This window comes from Sinohyriopsis cumingii, chromosome 7 (assembly GCF_028554795.1).
Source record: "Sinohyriopsis cumingii isolate HCF-2022 chromosome 7, ASM2855479v2, whole genome shotgun sequence".
Lineage (NCBI taxonomy): Eukaryota > Metazoa > Mollusca > Bivalvia > Unionida > Unionidae > Sinohyriopsis > Sinohyriopsis cumingii.
The window spans coordinates 132181142-132196683 of record NC_142967.1 but is presented as its reverse complement, the minus strand read 5'-3'; the positions used below and the strand labels follow the sequence as shown (position 1 = coordinate 132196683).

The 15542-nt window shown below is 33.6% G+C and overlaps 1 protein-coding gene across 3 annotated transcripts in view; it reads left to right on the top strand.

The window, feature by feature from the left end:
• Positions 1-15542, top strand: part of LOC149796144 (ectopic P granules protein 5 homolog) — a 262648-nt gene that overhangs the window by 69276 nt on the left and 177830 nt on the right. For all 3 annotated transcript variants that reach the window (XM_089966059.1, XM_089966057.1, XM_089966058.1), the window contains exons 11-13: positions 4355-4511; positions 11090-11236; positions 14209-14363. In XM_089966059.1, coding sequence (XP_089822185.1) covers positions 4355-4511; positions 11090-11236; positions 14209-14363 — 459 coding nt within the window. The remainder of the gene's footprint in view (positions 1-4354; positions 4512-11089; positions 11237-14208; positions 14364-15542) is intronic.

Sequence of the window (15542 nt, the reverse complement as noted above, 5' to 3'; positions counted from 1 at the left end):
GATGTATTTTTTCCTATGGTCATTAAGCTTGTCAAATATTCATAGTATAATATATAGGGATTTGGTAGTTCTGAAGCCAGGTAGATTTTTTTTCCAAGAAAATTAATTCTTGATTTTTAATGTTTTTGTTTCTGCATGGGGGTTAGCATGAACTTGCTGTATATGGAGAAAGACATGGTTGTTGTGAATTTCTGGGGACCTTGGAGTTTAATAAGTTTCAATCATAATTACTTTATGTACAACTGGATTGTTTTTCTTGCTTATATATGAAGTCTGATTGTACATGTATCCAGTTTGTATTTTTAGATCAAACTTAGCTTCAGAAACATATTAGGGACAGCTGTTTCATTTGAGGAGTAATCAGCAGTATATGAAGACAGTAACAGAGACATGTATCAATATTTGTGAATAAATGGGATGGGAGTGAAAGAGATATCTTGATTCACCTTGGAAATATAATGGTTGACCCAGAAAACTTTGTATTATCAGTTGTTGTTGTTGTTCTAGGGTTTAACACCATTTTTCAGTACAAGATAGGCTATACATGGCGGCCAGTATAACTGGTGGAGGAAGAACCCTGGAAAACCCAGGGAAGAACCACTGACCCACGAGAAGCTACTGGCAGGCTTTCCCATGTATCCATGCTAGGGTGAGCCTTAGACTCGAACCCACGCAGACAGAGGCGAGATGGCAGTGATTCGGAACGGTGAGCGCTTTAGAACACTCAGCCACACAGGGCCATGTATGATCAGTATGTATACGTATGGCCACAGTATTAGGGTACACACTCAACAGGTTATCTGATATAACAGGAATTGCTTTAAAAAACGCTTTTTTCTGTTTTAGTGTTATCTCTATTTATTTTGCTGATTTGTGTTACTTAATTATTTGCTGAATATCATTGGAAAATTTAGCACTTGCAGAAAAAATATAAGAGCTCCCAATCTCAATTAACATTTTCTTATTGTAACTTGCTAATAATGAATCATTGACTTGAGCCTTCATGCTGCATTATAGTGAAACACCCTCATAATAAAGTACTTTATGTATGTATGTATATATATATATATATATATATATATATATATATATATATATATATATATATATAAACACATACATACTTTTACTACTGTATAATAACTCGGTCCATACCCATACCTGTCTTATAACAGGAAATGTGTTATAATGAAAGGCACTATAACGAGGTAGTGCTGTGTGTGTACTTGCATACCTCTCTGTATACTGAAATATACTCTAGATTTTTTATAAATTTGGTCCCAAATGTTTCTTCTTTAAAAACTTCATTTGTTTCTTTTGAAGTAAACTGAAATCCCACCACTTCATCACCCCCACCCCCATACCCCCATCCCCATATTTTGCTGACAGAGGCCACCAAAATAGTATTCAAAAAGGAATGCATGTTGTTAAGCTAATTTTTCATTACACGTTTAAAAAGTAACCAGCTTTCTTAATTGTTTACTTTATCGACACATACTGTTCTCACATAATTTCATCCTATATCATCACTTAAGCAAATTCCCCTTTTCACACACGCACATTCAAACAAAATTCTCTTACTGTCTGAAATCAGATTAAAAAAAACAATAATTATATTATTTGGCTTGAAAAGTTTTGGGACTTTTTGTTCTTAAGTTTTAAGGGTGGTATTAATGATGACATGCTTGTACATCTACCTATGTATAAAAAGATATAAAAAATTTCATGTCTGCAATATTTGCATTAAACTTGAAACTTCTTTAAAATTAAATTTGGTTCTGGGTATTGAGGAATTTCCATATATATATATATATATATATATATATATATATATATATATATATATATATATATATATATATATCAGCTAATCATGAAATTGTGTTGGCTCTTGCCTCTCATTTTTGAAGAAAATAAACATGGTGGGTATATTTTTTTGAAATTTAATATAAAAATAAGGCAAAATCCCCAGAAAGCATTCACTTTCCTTATTGTTAAATTTACTTTATTAGTGTTATTATTATCCTTCCATGATTGACTGGTTTCCTCTCAGACATATTATCCTTTCATGATTGACTGGTTTCCTTGCAAACAACTATGGAAATAATTCTTTTCATTCAAACTATACAGTAGAATTTCACTCAACATGAGTATTTTATTCCACACTTCTGAATTCAAAAATTAATTATTAATTGACAACAGCTACTTGAGGACATGTAACACAGAAGTAACAGGCATTTTTGGTAAAGTTGGATGGTGAAGTTGTATTTATCATGTCCATAAAATAAGTCTTGGAGGATGGAAATAAAGTTAGTTGTTGCTGCCTGTATTTTTTTTTTTTTTTATTAATTCATGTGTAGGCTTCACATATTTTTGTTATAAAGGTATAATATACTGACACACCATGATAAAACCACACAGTGTGAGGGACTGATGTAATGTCTGTTGTTGTTGTTGTTGTAGTGTTTAACGCCATTTTTCAGCACACGATAGGCTATACATGGCGGCCAGTATTAATGGTGGAGGAAGAACCCTGAAAAACCCAGGGAAGAACCACCGACCCATGAGAAGCTACTGGCAGGCTTTCCCACGTACCCACGCTAGTCAAGCCTTGGACTCAAACCCACACAGACAGAGGTGAGATGGCAGTGGTCCGTAAAGGCGAGCGCTTTAGACCACTCGGCCACTCGGGGCCCCGATGTAATGTCTGTAGTACATACCTTGGGAAATAATTGGGTTATAGGGTTTTTGGTAAATTCAGAGATAAACTTTTGCACCTCTTTTGTCTTGTGTTTGTGGCTGTAGAGAGTTTAAACAATTTGAGAAAAATAACGACTAAATAAGCTTTGTTTGGGATAATAAGTAAGGATGTGAGTTAGTGGCTTGGTCCATGAAAACATTGACTACATCGTAAGCAAGGGTGCAAATATCAAGGGAAGCAGATTTTGATAAAAAATTAAAGTTGTGTTGGAGTTATGGGTTGGGGGTGTGGATGCTTGGATTTTTTATGTAAGAAAATTTTAATCTTTTTCCTTCACAAATATTATAATGGATTTTAATAATAACCAATTTTAAATCATAAAAAGTCACTTTAGGTTTATAAATTTTTGACAGACTTTTAATATAAATCAAGTTTACATGCAGTACTCACAAATTCATGCATCAGTATAGTTTTAGTTGCCTCCCTCTCAGAATCAGTATATATATCCATCATGAATAAACATACAAAAAACCTTACAATAATAAAACTACTGAAATCAAACTCTTCATTATGTTGGCACTAGTTAATTTCTTAAGATAGCAATTTTAACTGCCACTATACAATTCATTATTGAAAACATATTGTCTGTACTAATCAATACAGTTGGCACATAATGCTTGCACTGATCAAGAGCACTATTAGAAATGATCAGTGAAAAAGGAAATGAAGAGAAAAATTTGTACATTCTGTTGGGACTAAAAGTTTTTTTTCCTTCAAATATGTACCGTAAATTTGAAGATAAATCTACAAATTTCCTAAGAGCAATAATTTTGGAGTTGACAACAGCTCATGATTTTAAAAAGAAATTAGATTGATCTACACCTGAATATAACTCATGTCGGTGCCCTGCATGTATTATAATTGGAAGGAGACAGTCTGATAATTGACTTGTGTCATCATGCTGAAGGACCAGTAAGATCTCATCAGTTTTTAAGCATTTATTTAGGTCGTTATGGAAACACGAGCAGGTATTACCATGACAGTCGATTATATCTTTCATGTTTAAATAAATGATGCATATCACATTTATGATGATACATTGAAACTGAATAAAAAAGATAAAATTAAAGAAAGAATTTCACTTGAAGAGAATTCTTTGATTGGTATTTATTTGTTGCAATGTTGCCACCAAGAGACATTTACCAACATTTTCATTGATCTGTATTTTGTAATGTGTTGGGGGCATATTTTTCGTAATGTAATTTGTCATTAAAATGTGTGACTTTCATGATAATGATTCCAAATCCCATGTACTACCTGCTATTTTTGATGATAAAATGGGTGATATATATCAAGCTTTTTTTTGTGCAAATTTTTGATTGAGATTTTTTCATGTTAAGCCAATAGTAGCATATTTTTTGCCCTTTCTGTAATTAAAAAATACTGGATCCACACTTGTCTCCACTTTATAAGTAGATTTGTGTGTTGTGTGGGCATGGTAAAATGAGGGAGCATTGTAGGTTGACTGTTTCATCAATGTGCCTTATTTATTCACTGGATTCTTTTTAAAGCTTCTGTAATAATAAGATTTGAGATGGGATAGTTAAATATTGCTAATGTGTATTTAAGCAGCATTATTTTGTCTGTCAACAGGTGAACCTATATATGACATTTGCTACACCAGTGAGTCCGCTATGTTCAGATTGTTTGCCTTCTGTACATGTCTCCTGGGGCTCTTTGGGAGTGGCTTGAACACATTCTCTATGTCCAGATACAGGCAGCTTAACAAGCGGCTGGGGAGGATGATCAGGTGAGTTATAAAAAGAACAAAATGTATCAGCTATCTTAGACTTGATGGCTGACTGTGAACTCAGTCATGTGATTCCTGATTTTTAAAATATTAATCTGTCAAAAAGTGTCTCCCAAACTACTGTTGCCACTACAAATGAGCTATCTAGCTGTTATTTGAACTGTTACAATGCTGTAATGGTATTTAATTATTCTGGTCCTGTAAGTAAATATACGATGAAAATAAGCCACAAATTCCTGCAACATTCTGCTCTTCAGACCATGCCATTCTGGAAAATAAACTGTTTAATGTATATAATTCTTATTTTGTATACATTTATACTCTGTGTGTGTACATGTGAAATAGAGACTTGTGTTTCTCTGAAGAGACAGAAATTCTGTATAATATCTAATTGTGAAATTATGTCAGTCAAGACAAATATATATATTCCTCATCACTGTTTGATTGAACTTAATAAATGTTTTAATTTATTAAAATTCAAATCTGTAATTTGATATATACAACACATTTTTATTCAGAATTTTGGTTGCAGCTGCCTAGGAGGAAGATCAACAGAATGATCACTTAGTCATTGGTGCCTGTGCCTGTCTGTACTTCATTCCATCCATCCATAAGTCTGTCCACATCTCTGTGTTAATAACTAATACTTACTAAATAAATGCCCTAATTGTGGGGGCTAATAATTACTAAATAAATGCCCTAATTGTGGGGGCAATAATTACTAAATAAATGCCCTAATTGTGGGGGCTAATAATTACTAAATAAATGCCCTAATTGTGGGGGTGGGCTTGACAAGCAGGCCAAGATCAGTTTCTCTTTTAAAAAGTCTGCTTATATATTATCACTTACAAATATGCCAGCCTTAAAAGTAATCCTGGAAATAAGCTGAAAAGATAATACTTTTAATTTTTTGAGGGTATTTTATAAGGAGTTTTAATAATCATGTTTCCACTGTACATAAAGTAGTATGCTTTTTGCAATGTCTAGACTTACTGCAAAGCTTGCTTGAAGATGATTACCATATATACTTACTTATAAGCTGAGTCGAACCACAAACAACAATGATCATTATTTTGCTTTACTGATTATTCCTGTGACAGCAGATCTGGGTCTGTGCAGTTTGTAGTTGGACTTGACTTATAAGCAAGTTTATTCGGTATTACATTATGATGTCATCCATATAACTTTTTCCTGGTTGTATTGTAGTACTGTGAACTCTCAGAGATGACATTGTTGCAATTCCAGTTTCTTGTCAAATAATAAAAGCGAAAAATTGTTATGCAGTTTAAATAAAATGATGAAATCAGTTAGAACACTTGTTTATGAACAATCTAGGGGCTTGATTTCTGATCAGATTTGGTATATTAGCTTGTATTGTTAAGATCCCAGATGAGTTTGATTGTAAGTAATATCCGTGCATATTAAAGAGGTGGTCTTTCATCTGAGTAGTTCACTTTGTGAATACTCCTGAGGACAAATCAGACTTTGTGATCAGATTTGATATGTTAACTTTTATCATCAAGATCTCATATGAGATTAATTATGGGTGACATCAGCACATATTAATGACATAGTGTAGTATTGCATCTAATTGGTTAAGGTTGTCAACACTTTGGAGACTATGTATCTAAACAGATTGTGATAAGACCTCGTATGTAAGCATGTACTTACATGTCTTGGGTAAGTTAGATTATGATCCATACTTTTCTGTGAACACTCTGAAAGCTTCATTTTGGATTAGATTTCAGTCAGACTTGGAATGATTGTTTATGTCATTAAGATCTTGGATGGGTTTGATTATGAGTGACATCGATGCATATTAATGAAGTGATCTTGAATATGATTGTCTGAGCTTGGGAACACAGTAGAAACCATATTTCTGAACAGATTTTAATCATATTTGCTATGTAACTTTGTAACATCAAGATCTCAGACAAGTTCTTGTGTGAACAACAGTCGATGAAATTTATGAGGTGATTTTGCAATGATTGGCTAAGCTTGTTACTGTGCTAGAGGTGTTATTTCTGAATAGATTTTGGTCACATTTGGTATGTAAATGTTTATCATGAAGATGCCAGATGAGTTAGATTATTGTTTACAGCCTTTGTAGAATGGCATGAGATTCAGTTCTTGTGATTTGCTATTGAAACCATGCATACACATGAGCATAAGCAATGAATACAGTTACTTGACTGCTTGTATTACACTAAAGCAAGGGAAGTAACCAATGATGAGGACTATTTTGATGCACTGGTTTAGGGTTATGCAGAGTTTTTCTCCTTGCAGATAAATTTAATTTGTTTTTGTGGGTTTAAATGGCATTTTTAACACATTATTGGCTGTATCATGTCAAGGAAATGTGATCTAAGTGCATTCCAAAGGGAATACACAAGGCAGCTGACCCAAGCTAACCTGGGCATGTATCAAACCTGCAGACCTTGGATTACAAGCACATGCTCTTCCAACCAAACTTGCATTGGCTCCCAGGCAAAATTTAAAATAGATACATTAATTTTAAAATAAAAGCTGCATACATTTCAGTTGGATGTTGTGATTATTAATGAATTATATTCAATCAGAAGGGGTGGGGGTGGAGATGATGCAAAATCAAGGCAAGGTAATGTGAACTTTACTTTTTGGGTGTGTTTATGTGAAATGACAGACTCGAGGGTGACTATTTTGCTCTAATCACCCCCTAATGTAGTCCCTTGTTCAAGAGGTGAAAAGGCTTTGTTGCAATTTACTAATAATGCAGCATATTGAAGTATTAGTATTTGTTTACATATTTAGTTATGTGCAAGAAAAAGATTTGTCTTAAAATGAAACTTTTTCTTGCAAAAAACATGCCCTAGTTTATAAATTTATTTGCAGAGAATTATTACAAAGACTTGACCACATTTGACATGTTTAATTATTAACTTGACATGCTTTTTCTTTTGAACACATACAATTTTATTACACCAGCAAAGAAATCCCTGAGCTTAAAAAAATCCTGAAAAATTTAGTTTATCCAGGCTGATCAGATGGTGAGAATTAAACTCACAACCTTTTGGTCACAAGTCCATTGTCTTAACCACTGATCCATGATAGTTTCCTGGGGGGGGGGGGGAATCTCAAAGGTTCATAAATTATGACTCTTTTAGGGGTTGGGACCCATGGGGTTAAAGATGGATCCATGAATTCATACTAACTGCACAGATTAATACACAGTAAGTGTATATTACTTTAAGGGTATGGATATGAACAGTGTCTAAGCTAGTCTCCAGTGCAGGGAGAGATCCATGAGACAATCCTGGTTGTATAAATTATCAGTCATCGTGCAGGGAGAGATCCATGGGACAGTCCTGGTTGTATAAATTATCTGTCATCATGCAGGGAGAGATCCATGGGACAATCCTGGTTGTATAAATTATCTGTCATCATGCAGGGAGAGATCCATGTGACAATCCTGGTTGTATAAATTATCAGTCATCGTGCAGGGAGAGATCCATGGGACAGTCCTGGTTGTATAAATTATCTGTCATCATGCAGGGAGAGATCCATGTGACAATCCTGGTTGTATAAATTATCTGTCATCCTGTATACACCCCTCCAGCATTAACTCAAAGTGATGGTTGTTGTGATGACAGCATAAAAGGATTTAAGTTTGGTTAATAGTTGGGGGAAAGGGATGTTAATTTGTTTTGTTGATGCATGAGAATTATGATCTCCACTCTCTTCATCAAATCAATGTAATCTTTATGGATTGTGGATCTGAAAAAGTGAATTAAATTCAATAAAGTGATGCTAGACTATATAAATTCTATCCAGTTGATATGCAGTACTCACATATTTCATGTATCAGTTACATTCAGTTGCTTCTGTTTTACATTTGCATTTTATGAACATTGTGATTTTAATGTCAGCTTGCTCATATTTGTTGATAGCACATAGCAATGACTGGGTAGAACTACTTGTTGTGTATACTAATAAACACAGCTGGCACATGGCAGTATGGAACACCACATCTGCAATGCGGAAAAAATCACACCCATCCCATCATCCCATTTCCAAAATATGTTTTTTTATATATAAAAAATTCTTGTCATTGGTGCAGTGCATCAAACACAGCACACTGCAGCTCTCTTTGATGCTGATCTCACTGGTGTCCAAGTTATGACTCCAGGGTATGGCACCATTGGGTAAAGACATACCCAAGAATCCATGTTCAGTATGTATGTATACTTTAAGGGTGGGGCTTGGAACAGTTTCAGAGCTTATTAATTACAATCAAGTCCTCAAGACAGACGAAATGGACAGTGCTTGTTGTATAAATGTGTTCCTTTTATGTTAAGAAGATGAGCCTATACACGTGATTGAGGAAAAAAGATAAATGATATGAATAGTATGTAGAGAATGTGTACTACAAGCTGTTCTTTACCATCTACAGTTTCATTATGTGCGTAAATTTACATTCACATGCTGACATATGTGTCAGCTACTCAGGTGAGTGGTGTCAGGCCCACTTGAGCTGATTGCTTGGATCTCAGATGTGTATAAAGATGCAAAAAATGAAATCATCGCAATCAATAATTCTTAAAGGTAACTTGTACATGTATGTGTTGGATGAACTGAGATCCATTATATTTGGTCATGGGAAAGTAATTCTCTTATGAACTACAGAACAGGTCTTTTGGTGGTGGCATATTAAATGCCATATTTAAAAGAATGAAGGTAAATGATTGACTGAAAATAATTACCCACAAAATTTAATGGAACTTTTCATAAGGAGCCAACACATGGGTAAATTGTACACAATAGTAAGATTGAATCTAAAACCATTTTCATTTTATCACTGTTGTCTCACAGGATGTAAATGGGGAGATGTCACCTTGCCAGATTATTATAATGTATGCCTATAAGAGAAATTTTCCTGAGAACAAGTCATTCATAATGTCATTTTCATCATTAAACATTTTTCTCTAACTAGATCACTTTTGATGCGTGTACATGATTCGATGGTCTTATACAAAGGTATAGAAATTTTGTCCAACATTGACATTAGATTCTGTAGAAATTGAATTGGTTGTCTATTTTGATTCTGTCCAGATTTACTCTTTCTCTCTGTAAGGGTGCTGTTTATTCCCAAAAATAGGTACAGGCACTAAAATAAAAATATTTAGCCACTTTTGTTTTGCAATGAACAAGTTCTTTGAATCATTGAAAGGTTTCAAGGTATGATATTTTCTCAGTTAAATTAACACCTATGACATGTTTCAAACCTGACACTACCAAATGTTAATGAATTGATCCATTGTATTGGATATATATATCACAATAAGCAAATCAGCTTTGAGATCAAATATGTTAATTCACTCTTGGCAATACTCGCACTTGAATGCAGAAATGGAAGACTGCTTAAGGGCTGTTCCATTTAAGCATAGATGGTACACAGGGCTGTTCTGTTTAAACACACATGCTACCCAGGGATGTTCCAATTTGACATACATGGTGCCCATGGCTGATCCATTTAAACATACATGGTACCCAGGGCTGTTCCATTTAAACATGCATGGTACCCTGGACTGTTCCATTTAAACATACATGGTAATCAGGGCTGTTCTTTTTAAATATACATGGTACCCATGGCTGTTCTGTTCAAACATACATGGTACCCAGGGTTGTTCCATTTAAACATACGTGGTACCCAGGCTGTTCCATTTAAACATGCATGGTACCCAGGGCTGTTCCATTTAAACATACATGGTACTCAGGGTTGTTCCATTTAAACATACATGTTACCCAGGTTTGTTCCATTTAAACACACATGGTACCCAGGGTTGTTCTATTTAAACATACCTGGTACCCAGGGAAGGCACTTTAAAAAGACATGTATGGCAGAGTACTTAGGTTACTCAAAGAGTTCATATAAAAATTATTCAAAATTCCAATTTAATCTATGAGTGAATACCCTAAAATGTGCCTTCCCTGGGTCCCAAGTATATTTTACTGGAACAGCCCTAGACAGAACACATGAGCACACAGATAAAAGACTGTTTACAAAGAGCTATATCCCAGATTTGCACTCAGATAAACAGAATGGTATTTTCTGTGGTGGTGTATAGAATAGGATAAACCTTGATACTGAATAAAAAATTCCTCCATTATGGAATTCACTTTTTATTTGGAACCATATTATCTCAGCTGGCAGAGCATTGTACTTGTAATCCAAGGATAATCAGATATTTGCCCAGTCCATCCTGGATTGGCTGCCTCTGTGTGTTGCTGGGAAAAGAAATTAAGTCCCAGATATTTTGCATGTTATAACCAGTAATGTGTTAAAAGTGCCATAAAAAAACAGACCAACCCAAAACCATATTTTATCAAATTTAATGGAACAACTGTTGTACGTTTGAGTAAATAAATAGACAATAGTGATTATTTGATCCATTGTAAATTGTCTTAATATTGGATTACAAAGTCTGCTTGTTGACAAAGAACCATTAATATTCTAATTCCAATTTTTATTTACAGTTGTATACATGACCTTAAAGGTTGTGCTGATCTCAGCATAGTGTTTTATTTTTCTCTTCTTGCAGGCAGAGTGTGCAGTATGTGTCAGACCATTGGGAGAATTTCAAAAATGCCAATAAATTAACTCTTCTTCAAGAGAGGCTCAATCAACTTCAGGTGGAGTTTGACACTTTCTTTATGCGAGCTATCAAAATTCTCCTGACTGTTAAGGGGTAAATATATCAAGATTTCATTTATTCCAATTTAGTACTGTAGTAGGTAAATAGATCAAGATTTTATTTATTCTAATTTAGTACTGCAATAGGTAAATAGATCAAGATTTCATTTATTCTAATTTAGTACTGCCATGGGTAAATAGATCAAGATTTCATTTATTCTAATTTAGTACTGCCATGGGTAAATAGATCAAGATTTCATTTATTCTAATTTAGTACTGCCATGGGTAAATAGATCAAGATTTCATTTATTCTAATTTAGTTGTGCGATAGGTAAATAGATCAAGATTTCATTTATTCTAATTTAGTACTGCAATAGGTAAATAGATCAAGATTTCATTTTTTCTAATTTAGTAGTGCAAGGGGTAAATAGATCAAGATTTCATTTATTCTAATTTAGTAGTGCAAGGGGTAAATAGATCAAGATTTCATTTATTCTAATTTAGTAATGCCATGGGTAAATAGATCAAGATTTCATTTATTCTAATTTAGTAGTGCAAGGGGTAAATAGATCTAGATTTCGTTTATTCTAATTTAGTACTGCCATGGGTAAATAGATCAAGATTTCATTTATTCTAATTTAGTAGTGCAAGGGGTAAATAGATCAAGATTTCATTTATTCTAATTTAGTAGTGCCATGGGTAAATAGATCAAGATTTCATTTATTCTAATTTAGTAGTGCCATGGGTAAATAGATCAAGATTTCATTTATTCTAATTTAGTACTGCAGTAGGTAAATAGATCAAGATTTCATTTATTCTAATTTAGTAGTGCAAGGGGTAAATAGATCAAGATTTCATTTATTCTAATTTAGTAGTGCCATGGGTAAATAGATCAAGATTTCATTTATTCTAATTTAGTACTGCCATGGGTAAATAGATCAAGATTTCATTTATTCTAGTTTAGTAGTGCATGGGGTAAATAGATCAAGATTTCGTTTATTCTAATTTAGTACTGCCATGGGTAAATAGATCAAGATTTCATTTATTCTAATTTAGTAGTGCAAGGGGTAAATAGATCAAGATTTCATTTATTCTAATTTAGTAGTGCAAGGGGTAAATAGATCAAGATTTCATTTATTCTAATTTAGTACTGCCATGGGTAAATAGATCAAGATTTCATTTATTCTAATTTAGTACTGCAATTCTTTATTGCACATGTTTGTTTATCATAGTTATTATTCTTTCTTTCATACAGTTCAGTATAAAATAGGATAGAAAGATTTTCATTACATAATGTTCACCTTTACTGATGTCATTATTAAAACTTGGCAACATCACATAGAAGTATAATTGTGTAGTATCACGTCATTAATGTTACAAGATAAATATGATTTTTAACTTATCTTCATTTGACATAAAATTTATGAAACTCCTGGAAGAACACAAGCAGCTTGTGGTATATATTCATCATACTTCATAAAGTTTATATTAAATAAATGCTGATTGAGGTCCCCAGTATATTGCCCAGTTTTAAGATAGAGCACATAATTGGGATGTTCTATATATTGAATTTTGACAGCTCAAATGAAAAATTTTAAATTTAAAGTTTCTATTCATTACAAAAATATTTAAGGTCTTGATTGAAATCAAAAGTTTAATTATTGGAATCAAACAGTTAACCTACAACTGTTCCAAACAAGGCAAAATTTAGGCATGTGCTTTTTGCTTTTGGGCAGCTGTTGCAGGGAAGTTAACAAGACCAATATGCAGCTAATGAAATTAATGGGATTAGCAATGAATCTGTGTGTTAATCTTCACTACCATGTATGAAATTAATGGGATTAGCAATGAATCTGTGTGTTAAGCTTCACTACCATGTATGAAATTAATGGGATTAGCAATGAATCTGTGTGTTAAGCTTCACTACCAAGTATGAAATTAATGGGATTAGCAATGAATCTGTGTGTTAAGCTTCACTACCATGTATGAAATTCTTTGTGACAGTTGCTTTTAATTCACCTCTGCAAAGCAGAGGAGAGATATTATACTACCCTGGCAGTGACACCAGCACAGATAAAAGCATACATATATTTATTATATACTTGTTTAATCTTACATGGCTGATATGGCATTCGATGTTCAGTCTGTAATTTTGTATTGCACACATTAAATTTCCATATCTCACACCCAGCCTGGTATGCATATCAGTCTGGCTCACTTCTTTCCAAAGACCCACATGCACCCACATTCACATTCATCCTGTTATGCCATGGTGTGCCTTAAATTTTATAATTAACAGTAAGTTTATAACTTTATCATCTTTACTAGCCAAACGTCACTGGTCCACCTTTTTTCACATTTACCATTATCATATGATGCTTGCCATAATAGTATTTGGTACTATATATATATATATATATATATATATATATATATATATATATATATATATATATATATATTCGCTTATAAGTCAAGTCAAATCGCAAACAACAGTGATCCTGATCTGCAGTGTCATAATGCACCTGCAGATTAGTGTCTGTGTTGTTTGTTCTACTGAGTACTCCGAAGAAACTGCTCTGAACCAAATCTGCTGGTGCACAATGCAGTGGCAGATCTGGGTCTGTGCAGTTTGCAGTTGGACTCATAAGTGAGTATATATAGTAACCATGAACACCTTAAGTGGATCAGTTTCTTTCAGCTGCATCCAGTCAGATAGCAGTGTGGTATATACTGTTTTGACTAGCTACATATGCCAAGGGTCAGTGTGAATCAATATGGGTTGACGTATGTTGGTTAGTGAAAATGGGACTTTATATAACCTATGTAAATGTAAATGTAAATTGTTTCTGTTTGATTTCCTCCAAAAGTTATTAAAGATAGGCAAAGTCTGTTATGTTAATCTGTTATAAATTCTGTTTAGTACCACTGATGGACTGTTACATGCTGATAATAGCTTTATAATGTGGTACATTTAATGATTTTGTGAATTACATCAAACGTACATATTTAATAATTTTGTTTCAGGTTGGGTGCTTGGCAGTTTATTGCTGATATGCCATTTTCAAATGTGTCCAAGACAACATTATGGCAGTTGCTATGGCTACTGTTTCAAGGGCAGACATCAACATCTGACATATCCAACTTGCCCTCAATAGAAGTTTGCAAGCAATTTATTCAGGGTAAATCATTAGTTTGTTCTTTATAATATGTATTTTTGATTTTTGTTAACATTCGATCATTAAAATCAGCACATGTAAAGGTTAAAATGCTGATGTGCTAACACAATGACTGGACATGATATGAGATACATATTTTCAAAGAATTAGTTTAAACTATTGGGTTTCCAAGAAAATTGGATGTTTATTTATGTTTTTTTAGTATATTTTGTTGAAAGTTATGAGTTCCACTTGCATTACCATCTTCCTTTGCTTTGTTGGGGGATGAGGACCCGAAAATCATACTCTAAATTTTCTTTATTATTTACTATTAATAAAAAAATACATGTAATAAAGAGATCAAATCTGTAAGCTCTTTAACTTTCTTAGTTTTAATGAGCAAGATGACTAAATTTAAGTAAGTAGAGGTGAAATGTCATCTAGACCTCAATCACATACATCATGATTTTCTTTTCCCAATCCATACTCATTTGCACAAGAAAGTAAAAAGAAAAAACAACACTTTTCTTCACTGATTGCTTTATTATTATTAATGTTCAGATTTGCTCATTATTCTGTAAATTATATTGCAGTTTGACTGTTTATGGTTCTTTATCTTTTGTCTTACATATTTGTTTTTTTTACTTTTAAAGAATTTTAAACTGTTGACCTTTTAATACATTTACATCTATTAAGAAGGGTTTGTCTTTCTAAAATATTTTGCAAGTTTTAACTTAAAGTAGCAAAATATAGCCATGATTGTGGTGATATGCCTTTAAACTCTATAACACACACAGACACACACACACACACACGGGGGCCTTGAGTGGCCGAGTGGACTCAAACGCTCTCCATTATAGATCACTGCCATCTCACCTCTGTCTGTGTGGGTTTGAGTCTCGGATTCGGCTAATGTGGGTATGTGAGAAAGCTTGCCAGTAGCTTCTCGTGGGTCGGTGGTTCTTTCCAGGGTTTCCCCAGGTTCTTCCTCTGCCATTAATACTGGCCACCATGTATAGCCTATCATGTGCTGAAAAATGGTGTTAAACCCTACAACAACAACAACAACAACAACAACAACAACAACAACACACACAGAAAGAGACAGAGTTAGTGCTACAAGCTTACATGTGTTAGGAAACACCATTCAAATTTATGTAAATCAGCAGTTGTAGCATAGCCATTGGTCATAATTACTAAGAG